This window comes from Pieris napi, chromosome 8 (genome assembly GCF_905475465.1).
Source record: "Pieris napi chromosome 8, ilPieNapi1.2, whole genome shotgun sequence".
NCBI lineage: Eukaryota > Metazoa > Arthropoda > Insecta > Lepidoptera > Pieridae > Pieris > Pieris napi.
This window is the reverse complement of record NC_062241.1, coordinates 4,699,903-4,710,491: the sequence shown is the minus strand read 5'-3', so window position 1 is coordinate 4,710,491 and position 10,589 is coordinate 4,699,903. Positions and strand designations below refer to the sequence as shown.

General features: G+C 29.8%; 2 protein-coding genes across 5 annotated transcripts; one reads left to right on the top strand and one right to left on the bottom strand.

Annotated features, from left to right (window-relative positions):
* Positions 1–109: 109 nt before the first annotated feature.
* LOC125052073 lies at positions 110–4,335 on the bottom strand. 4 transcript variants are annotated; one of them, XM_047652738.1, is made up of 2 exons: positions 4,133–4,335; positions 110–3,641 (listed from the first exon to the last, which is right to left on the bottom strand). In XM_047652738.1, exon 2 carries the CDS (start codon positions 3,636–3,638, stop codon positions 219–221), a length of 3,420 nt encoding a protein of 1,139 aa, XP_047508694.1. In that variant the 5' UTR covers positions 3,639–3,641; positions 4,133–4,335; the 3' UTR covers positions 110–218. The 4 variants fall into 4 exon arrangements, with proteins under 4 accessions (XP_047508694.1, XP_047508695.1, XP_047508696.1 ...); XM_047652739.1 differs by having other exon boundaries at positions 4,137–4,335; XM_047652740.1 differs by having other exon boundaries at positions 4,233–4,335.
* A 110-nt stretch (positions 4,336–4,445) lies between these two features.
* On the top strand, positions 4,446–10,061 carry LOC125052074 (E3 ubiquitin-protein ligase TRAIP). Its single transcript, XM_047652742.1, has 8 exons — positions 4,446–4,964; positions 5,155–5,367; positions 5,747–5,905; positions 6,436–6,537; positions 6,962–7,075; positions 7,347–7,446; positions 8,388–8,522; positions 8,870–10,061. The coding sequence occupies exons 1-8, from the start codon at positions 4,852–4,854 to the stop codon at positions 9,170–9,172; spliced, it is 1,239 nt and encodes a 412-aa protein (XP_047508698.1). The 5' UTR covers positions 4,446–4,851; the 3' UTR covers positions 9,173–10,061.
* Positions 10,062–10,589: the final 528 nt, after the last annotated feature.

The window sequence follows — 10,589 nt, the reverse complement described above, 5'->3', positions numbered from 1 at the left end:
ATAATATAAATATGTAGACACAATGAAATCTTGATATTATATTATACATGTTATTTTTCCTAAGGGTTTGTAAGTATATATTTTTTTATTTGATTTAATAAAAAGAGCATACAGCAAAAATGTTATTAATATAAGATTTATACATAACTTCCATATAAATATTGTCTCCAAATATTATAATTGTCTCCATTATAAATGTTTATATTTTTCACAAACGTCTAATCAATATTTTTTAAACTATCAGTTTTAATAAAATAATTTGAATAGAGCATTCTTATTTCCTCAGACGGATGTGTTCTCATTTTCTCCAAAATTCCACAAAACAAAATGTCTTCTGGTGTTCTATATGTTTTCCTTGGTAAATCGTGAATGTTTGTCAAAAAGCATTCGGCTCGTGGGTTCTGACTTAACATTGCATCAATAAAATGCATTTCCTTTTGCTTGTCGGTCGCATGAAACAGGAAAGTCAGAGCATCAGAAAAAGACATGTAAATTGTCGGAAAATGCTTTTCGATCTCTTCATCTAAATAATCTGCGCAAAATACCCCAAAATCTATCTGAGTTTTATGTGTTATTTCGTCTGGATCTGTCAATTGCTTTGAATTTTTGTCTAAAAGACGCAGGTAACCCAAAAACAAACGACCAGAGGTTATGAAAACGTAACTTTCGTAAAACGGTAACCTTTCTTCTAATCTTCGCTGAATATCCGTAAACATTGCTAATGGAACGACGACTTTTTCATGCAAAATTTTACGATCCAAAGCACGGTAGAGGCTACGAAGTATTTCAATAAATGGTTGCCTTTCGGTTAAAATAATTTTTTTATCGCCTATTAATGGAACCAACAATTTTTCATACCTTTCCATTTGTACTTTTTCAGAGCTAGTGTCTAAAATATACTCTTCCAACCAATAAAAAGAACAATGTTTCTTAGTTAACATTTTATGTAATTCTTTAACTTTCTCCTCAGGATCTAAATTAAATTTCTTTGTAAATTCTTGGAAATGTGTGATATCTGTCAATGTTTTGAAAAATCTTTGAACTGTTTCGCAATATTCTGGCAATATTACATTAGGAATATCTTTTGGATAGGATAAAAGTTTAATAAATCTTGAATCTTCACAATCTGGTAGATTATCAATAAAATCACGTAATACACTCCAATTGTGGAAGATTATTTGACTATCAGTTCCTTCACATAATAACGCAAAAGTTTCTTGAAAAACTAGAAAACGTGATAATTTATTATCAGTCATTTTCCACATTTCTTTTAAAGCATTAGTTTTTTCTTCATAATTTAACCTTTTCAGAGCGACTTTAAGACAATGTTTTTGTAAGGATGTTTTTTTGCAAGAAGAACATAAATATTGTAATTTTATAAATATATCACAGACTTTAAAGGGATCCATATTGTACATCAAAGAATGAATTGATGAAGCAAAATTTTGAACTTCGTTATCTTTAGACAAATTTAATGCTGTTTCCAAAGACACACAAGGTCGAAATAAGTGCAAATGTTTTGCAATCTCATTTTTTTCATTAGAAGCTGTATCAATTTTTTGAGTATAAAAATATTTCTGTAACAATTCCAGATATTCTTTTTCAGTTAAAAGACCCCAAGGTATATCCCAATTTGGTTTATCAGTATTAAGACTTATTCTTTTAAATTCTGTTGCGATTGAATCATTCCAGTAACAGCGCAGTTTGCAAAACAATCGACGCATAGGTTTACTATTATATTTCCATGAATTCTTTGTAATAAGTTGAAATAAATCTTGATTATTCATTTTCAAAACATTCATACACAAATCTTCTGGTTGTATAGCTGATTTTTCTGTTTCTAATTTCAATTTCATAGACTTAATCAAATTATCTAATTCACTGCAATCATATTTTTCATGTATAAAGAAGATTCTAAATTCTTGAATTTTTGTTAAAATTTTTGGATAGTCATTAATATTTTTGTTCCAATCTTTAAACAGTTGCAATATATTTTTAATAGTTAGCATTATACTCTCAAAATTATTAATGTCCTTCATGTCTTGCTTTTCAAGTTTGCTATTAAGAATTTCAAAAAGAAATTCAAATAATTTAACTTTATCTTCATCGGTGATCCTGTTATTAAATTCCTTGAATGTTGCATGCTTAAATTTTGTTAATAATATCTCAGGGATATCAATATTATGGATGATATTGTATAGTATTATACAATTAACAAATACATCATCACTTTGTAGTTTTCTTTTATCATAACTTCGACGATGCCTGCCAATTATTATAAAAGGATTTGGTTTATATTTTGGAAAAGAATTATCAATTTTACTGTAAACTCCTACACTATAAAATAAAATGCTCAGTAAGTTCCATGAATCTTCGTCCAATTTAAGAATATTAATTTCACGTAAGACATGTTGCAGAAATTGTGTTTTGAATCTGAACCCTTCATGAAGGTGGCTGTTAACATAATACTGTAGAACAACTTTAATGTGGACATAATTTTTATGAGTACTGCTTAATAGTGTACAAAGCATAAAACTTTTTTTAGCAGGATTAGACTCTACATCTATAAATCGCTTTAACTCTTGGAATGCATCATCAAATGATAAAAATTCACACCAGAGGTAGGCATTGTTCATGTTGGTTAAGCAACGGATCATTGTACAATTTCGTAAATCACTTTCATTTGAATATACTGGTTTGACTTTGCCAATGAACACATTTTTTATTAAATCAAGCTTATCTTCAAGTGGCAAACATGCAACAAAGTATTTAAGCTTATCATATTTGTATAATGATTCATGTCTTTTACTTTGGCTATGTTTTATAAGGACCTCTTTGATTTCTTCACCGCTGAAGGATTTTACCAAAGTTGGTATGTGAATAATATTTATAAAACATATGAAATCATTCAGTGTCTTATGCGGACACCTTTTTATAAGTTTCTTAGTTGATTTAGCAGAGAGTTTGTCAACTGAATAACTTGCATCAATTAAATCAAATAGAAAATTTAAATACTTTTCAACATTGTTTACTTTTAAAATATTTAGTGCTTTAAATATATTGTTATAATCATATTTATTCTTTTTACAATAAATATACACACAGTTGGATTCATTCCTGAATTTCTCTATAGTAGAAAGTGTTATCTTTTCATGAAAGTTTTGTATAATTTCTTCAGATAAATCAACTGAACAGTATGGAAGCCATTTCAAAGCACTTTTTAAATCTTTGTCTTTAAGGTAATAAAAAAACTCATCTACTCTATCAGCATCACGCAATGTGAGGCGTATTTTAAGCATAAGCTTATTAAATGCTTTCAATGTCATATGTGGAAGAAGATTTCTATGAATATAATCTGGATTAATGATATGTTTATATTCATCATTAATTATCAGCCAATTGGACAGCTTAATTGCCCGAAAGGCATAAAGCATATCCTGACATTTAAACACATCCAATATAAAATCATAATTTTTTCTTTGACTAGCTACTTCTATTCTCATTAAATTAACCATATCTGTTTCATCATAATTTAAACATTTGATGTCAAACTTTGGATCAGAAGTTGCATCATCAACAGCCTTATTGAAACTTCTATATTTTTCAGCTAGTGTCTCTGCATGAAATTCAGGTGCCATTGTCTGAAAGTGAAAATTACAACTTAATTTTTTTATTAAATGGAACTTATACTAATCTTTCTTCCCTAACAGGATCCGTGACAGTTGTTGCTTGCTGACCACAATTTCTGTATCGTATTTAAAACAATAAACAAAGGTTTTTGATTTTGACAAAGGATTTGATTGAGGAAATATTTCATTACAAGTGAAAATTTTAACATCATAGAATTTAATTAAATTCTCTCCTACTTAAACTTTATTAATAGAGATATTTTTTGTAGTAGTTACTACTTTCTACCTTACTACGACTTACTATTTACAAAAAGAACTAGACTGAAATATTGTGCAATAGAATTAATCATCATCGCCACTACTTTAGTCTGCTAATTAACTATATTAATTGTAAAAAATATTCTTATACACTATCAATTTTATAAAATAATTCTAAATAGTATTTAAAAGAAAACCAATACTAGTTCTAACTAGAGATTTAGCAAAAAGAAAATAATACTTACACACCGTATATTTTTTTACTATTTCTTATCACAGAAATAAATTAACTGGGAGATAAGATAAGTATTCTCTATCTGTATAATTAAAAATATAATTACATACTTTTAAATTATATTAACTTTTCGTGTTTTCCAACTTGAAGTAACACAACAACAGTCAACAGTCAACACTCAACACTGAACAGTGAAGTGTGAACTCTGATAAGTGATGAGTGTGAACAGTGAACACCATAGAGAAATAATATATACTGGGAACACTCAACTCACTTTATACTGCTACTTGCAATTTGCATACCTACGTTGAAAGTTGAAACTACTGTATACCTAAGATTTACGTAAAAATTGCTGAAAAGTGAAAACTAACACGTATTGTTATGGGTCAAGCGATGATAGCGACATCTGCAATAAGCTTGCGTTTTCTCCTCAATTATCTTAGCAGTTATGTCATATTTCAAAGTTTCAAATGAAATGTCATTGTTGTCAACAATAAAAAAACGCGCATACTTTTGATTTTTTTTCTGTTTAAACTTTGAAATTTGAATATTTTGTTTCGAACTTTACTTGTACTAACTTAGGTTAAAAATGCGAAAACTTATTAATAGAGAGTATTTTTTTATCTAAAATTATCGTGCGTGGTTTTCTATTTGTTCTCATTACATGATTTTTGCAATAAATTGATAACCTCATCTAAACAATACGTTTGAATAAATATCAGTAATAAAATGCACCTACTATGTACAATCTGCAGTGATTTATTAAACCAATCTGAAAATATCTATGTTATCAAGTGTGGTCATTTGTTTCACTATCACTGTATAAATCAATGGATAAGCAGGTATGACTCTAGAAACTTTAGATAGTTCAATTTAGTTTTGAAAACAGCTATAGTATAATTCATAAGAGAAACCATATGATATTCTGGTACATACACTAGTAACTAGTGTAATACTTTATAAAATACCACCCTTTTAATTACTATTTATAAAAAAAATTTACAACTAAAATTAATATTTTCAATTTTTTAGATCGAAATCATGTCCTCAATGTCGCATCAATGTAACAGAAAGGTGCATGTTCAGGCTTTATCCAACCATTTCAAATGATGTTACTGTTGAAGATGTTACAACATTGCAGTCAAGGCTGGATGATTTACAACTGCAATTACGACAAGAAAAAACAAAATGCAAAGAGAAAGATAATCAAATTAAAGAATTTATTCTTAATATAAAAAAGATAGAGTATGCATTATTTTTTATAAATATTTAGGTTAATCATACAATATATGTGTGCATGTAAATTCCTGTGAGAAAGTTTTAGGTACCTCCTTTTTTACAAGTGTAATTAATACAAACTTGTGTGTTGGTATAATAAAATGTTAATGATATATATACTGTTGACCCTAAATGGTTCATCTTGTTAAATCCAAAAGATTAAAAGTAAATATTTATATTTAAGCAAAATTCCTGCGGGCACTAGGCCTTTTAAGGCCTAGCATATATAAGAATAGTATATACCTTATTGAAGGCACTGATTTAACTCAATTGTATTTTTATCTCAAACTCCCACTTTTTAGGGCTAGATGAGCACTTATTTATATTTTAATCCATATTATTTCAGAGATTCGCTGCAAAGTTCCGAAAAAAAGTTGGTTGAAAAAACATCTGCTGTTATAGCTTTGAAAGACCAATTAAAATATGTCCAAATACAAAATAAAGAGGTTCACAAACTTAAGTCGGAAAATGAAGCACTCAATAAATATGTCAAGACTTCAACTGAGTATGTAAACTGTCTTATAATCAAAATTTATTTAGTTTACATTAAGTAGTAGTAGCCTTTTATAAAAAAATAAATAAAAACATACTAAATACAGGCTTAAGTGTCTAGAGATAGCAACATTAAGTTAGTATTCAACTATATTTCTATATATTCGGCTTGACCCGGGGAACAAAGTTGTTGAAGCAAAATTTTTTTTCAGGAAAAATAATAGAAAATATTGCTATTATTAGTAGGATACTAAGTAAATTACATATACAAATACAGTCAAATCTGTTATAACGACATCGAAAGGACTACTCATATTTGTTCGTAAAAACCGATAGTCGTAACAGCCGATGACGTTGTTATTAAGTACCTAATGCTATAGAAATCAGACGGGACCTTTGAATTTGCTTAATATAACCGGTATGTAGTTCTAACGATGTCGTCGTAAACGGTTTTGACTGTAGTAACATTATGAGCTTACTTACATATTTTATACTTTTTCTAAAGTGCATCATGATGTCTCAATTTTCCCTATTCCTCTTTAGACTAAACAAAGTATTGAATGCGTGTTACGATGAGGTGGAAAAAATGATAGAAGATTACGACGATATACGGACTTTAGCCACATTTGCAACGGCATTAAAACGGTAAGTCACTAAGAGTCGGCTTTGGTTGGATAGAGTTGACTACTCTCGGATCCTAAAACAATTTGACATGAATAAATGGTAAAATATACTTGCGGAGGCTTAGGCCTATGAAGGGCTGTAGAGCTATTGAAATGGTTATAAATATACTTAGAAAATATTCATAGATAGCAAAAGGTTTTCTGTAAACTTTATAAAAATGACTTAATTGTATTTAGTCATAATTTTAGTTGAAATTTGGCCATATAACCTGTAAATAAATACACGATTGACGTTTGCAAGTGCACATAGTTACCAATATTAATAAATACATTTTATTTTATATAATTAATGTCTATGTTATGTATAATATGTTAAATGGATATGGCTAAACAAAATATAAATATTTGAGCACTATGAAAATGAGACTATTTTCTGTAACTTTCAGTGCTTTATGTGATTCAGAGAAGAAGAAAAACCATTATCGCGATCAAGCACACCTGTTAAAGCAAAAGTTGGCAAGTGAAAAGACTAGAGTGGAAACTCTTCAAAGAAATGTAGAGTGAGTATGAAAAGACAAACATAGTTAGAGATACATACTTGTTTATAAGAATTTATTTATGAGATACAGGTGTTATTAGAAAAAAATACTTTTTAAATAATAACAGAATGTAAAGTTTTAATTCAGACTTTTTAATATTGCAAATAAATTATAGCTAAATTCAAATTATTTTTACTCAATTGGCTTCTACTCGATTGGGTAATTTGTAAAATACAGGATTGTAAAATAAAAAATTTTGAAAAAAAAATTGAACAATAATTTTGTTTTTCAGCCATATGTCAATCAATGTTACGCCGACGTCACACGATGTACCAAAAATCTCGAAATTCGAAATTAGAGCAGAACCCGAGATTGCTGATAGCAAACGTGAAGTGAGTCCTATAATTCCAACTTGTTTTTGCTTTTTATTTATTTATTACTAGCCGTTTCGCGCCCGCTTTGCTGGACGAATTAAAATAAATTTTATGTTTCATTATTAAATCGAGTTTTTAACAGATGTTGACGTTTAGAGGTTCTAGGAAGCCTCCCCGAATGTTTCCGCGGTGAAGTCCGTATGGATAAATTTTCATAAAAGTAAAACAGCAATAAAAAAATGAATGGAATTTAATAAATAAATAGCCATAAACCATCTAGGAAAAATTTCGCATCGAATGGTGGTAGTTTCATGTCGATACGATCAGTGGTGATTGAGCCTCAAACGAAGACCATTTTCATTATATATATATATAGATATATATTTTTTTTTAAGACAATTCACACCAATTGACCTAGTCCCATGCTATGCTGGTGAAGCCTGTGTTATGCGTACTAGGCAACGGATATACATACATATTATAGATAGATAGACGTATAAATACATATTTAAACACCCAAGACCTAAGCACAACACCAAATGCTCATCACATCGATGTTCGTCTCAGCTGGGGATCGAACCCGGGATCCATGGATATATAGATTTTTTATTCAGAACTGGACAGACATCAGACGTTTGGCCGCATCCTACCTAATGTTAACACTTAACATGTATTTATTCATATTGGTAACACTTAACTTAAGTGAGATGCGGCGCATTAGGCTCCGATGCAGGCTGTTGCTTTAAGAGAGTCTTCGAAAAGAGGAGTAGCGACAATGGGTCCTTCTTTAGCGGAAAACGCGCAATCTTGTGTCTTCTTGGGGTTAAATTGGACTAAATTTAGTCTACCCCAGTCGAGACTCTCCGTAGCAGAGTTCAGACACAAGTTTATTCGGGTGCTTATCGACAATTGCTCGGCCATCTTAAGTGTAGAAATAAATAAATAATTTTCTTCTGTAGGTTGTGGCTCCAGTACGTTTGGTGAATTCAATAGAACAATCGGACTCACCATACTTATCGTTGAAGCAAAGTAGCCTTCCCTTAACCGCACTACAACGGAGACCGAATCAACAATTACTTGATAAAAATCTTAAGGTACAAAATTTCATTTTTACATTCTAAAGGCAAATTGATCTACAATTAAAACATTCTTATATACAGGAATTACCCATAAAAAATATGCTTGTTTTATAAATGTAATACGCATATCAATTTATTATACCTTCAACACATAAATTTAAAAACACCTGTTTTGATTTAAACAATATTATTGTATTTAATTTAAGTGATTATGCATTTGTTAAAATCCAAAGAGCATTTGATATTGAAACTTGAGTTCCCGCTTTAATCTGTCTCTGAATTATAACATTACACATTAATTATTTAAAAAAAGGAAGCACAATATAATATTATATATATATATATTGTTTTTTATCTTTCAGCCGTCAGAATTTGCACTATTCAACTCTATAAAAATGACCTGCCAAAACTTCAAAGAAAAAGAGAAAGGTAGCATTTTCCACAAAAAGGAAAAGCCAGAAGTAAATTTATTGAAAGAAAATGTAACCGATATGAACACTTCATATGATGGACTTGGTGGTCATTCTAAACTGGACATATTTCCACAGCCAAGTACAAGTAATATGACGCGCATTCCCAAGCTTTCTGTGAAACACAAGCTAAAACGACCCAATAGTCAAGACGTAAACGAGGTACAAATCAATAAATACTTCAAAAAGGTGTAAATAGCGATTGCTTTTATAATGTTATCAATTTAATCCTCGAATTTGCCTAGAATGAGGAAATTTTGACTATGATTATTGTTTATACATTATGATTCTACGTCCAAAGTTATGTTTTTTTTTCGCAGGGTATTTTGCTAGATATAAAAAGAAAGAAATAGGTGATTTTCTTAATTGTACCTGTATAATGCCATTTAATCTTAACATGTTAAGGTCCGTACTCACATACGGTATTACTCGATCGAGCTGAACTGTCGAGTAAAACCCATGGCATGGACTTTCATCCACACATTGAACATTTTTATCGTGATTGAAACACGTGTTTTTAAGAGAAATGGATTTGCGAGTTTATTCCAAAAGCGCTATAGAAGACTTTATTAACACATATAGATAGTGTGAGTGTTTATGGAATGTCAAGTCCAAAGATTACTCCCACAAAAATAAGAGAAATGAATGTTATGACAAATTACTAGCTGTGCTTAACGATTTTCTTATAAAGCACTGTGAGACTTGCTAAATACAGCCACCGCCTCCTTTGTTGCACAGACATCCTTTGGCTCGAACGGTTCGGTGAATACTGAACGGCGCGCCTCACTCGATAGATCAATGCTCAATGTGTGGACGAAAGCCCATGCCATGGGTTTTACTCGACAGTTTAGCTCGATCGAGTAATACCGTATGTGAGTACTAACCTTAAGATATATTTGTTGTTATTAAGTTATACTATCCGTCTATTAATTTAGTTGTATTAAGCATCAATAGTATTTTGTGAAGGTAAGGATAACATTTTTGTGAACATATTTTTATAATTAAAAAAAAACATCACTATGGGCCAAAACTGTTACTCTAGCTGCTTCATAATGCAATAATATAAGTCTTAAACCACAAGTCACAGACTATTTAACAGCAGCTCTTTATAAATGTCAGGTGTGTAAAAATATTTAAGAAAGCCTGGGGTTAAAAGGAGTGCGCCTAAATGACATTGCTTTGGCATAGCAATAAGTTATTTCTTAAAAAGATTTTTTTAAATAAATTAAAATTTAATGTAGGTATCAAAAAATTCTTTATGTAATGATTAAATAGTTGATCTAAATTTTCCTTATTTGCCTAACATTTTGAACCTATTCAAATTAAAAAACCCAGTGGATCACCAATTGTGATGTTTATCAAAACTTTGATTGTAGGTACCAGTATAGAAAAAATCTGAATCTTTTGCTTTAAATATTTAGCTTATGTTAAAACAATCACAACAAATTTAATAAATGCAGTCATGTTGAATGTTAAGTTGTTTTGTAAATGTAAACTTGTAAATAATTTAGTAACGTAAATATACGTGATTTTTCTAGTGTTATGTTTATTTATTATCCTTTTCGTCATGTATTGATGACCCTGAGTTTAATTTGCAATTTTTACTCTGAAT

Bases quoted from the DNA above. Each gene is read 5' to 3' on its own strand.
- LOC125052073 (XM_047652738.1), bottom strand. From the start codon at position 3,638: ATGGCACCTGAATTTCATGCAGAGACACTAGCTGAAAAATATAGAAGT.
- LOC125052074 (XM_047652742.1), top strand. From the start codon at position 4,852: ATGCACCTACTATGTACAATCTGCAGTGATTTATTAAACCAATCTGAA. The intron at 4,965-5,154 runs GTATGACTCTAG...TCAATTTTTTAG, and splicing joins ATAAATCAATGGATAAGCAG to ATCGAAATCATGTCCTCAAT. The intron at 7,076-7,346 runs GTGAGTATGAAA...TTTGTTTTTCAG, and splicing joins ACTCTTCAAAGAAATGTAGA to CCATATGTCAATCAATGTTA.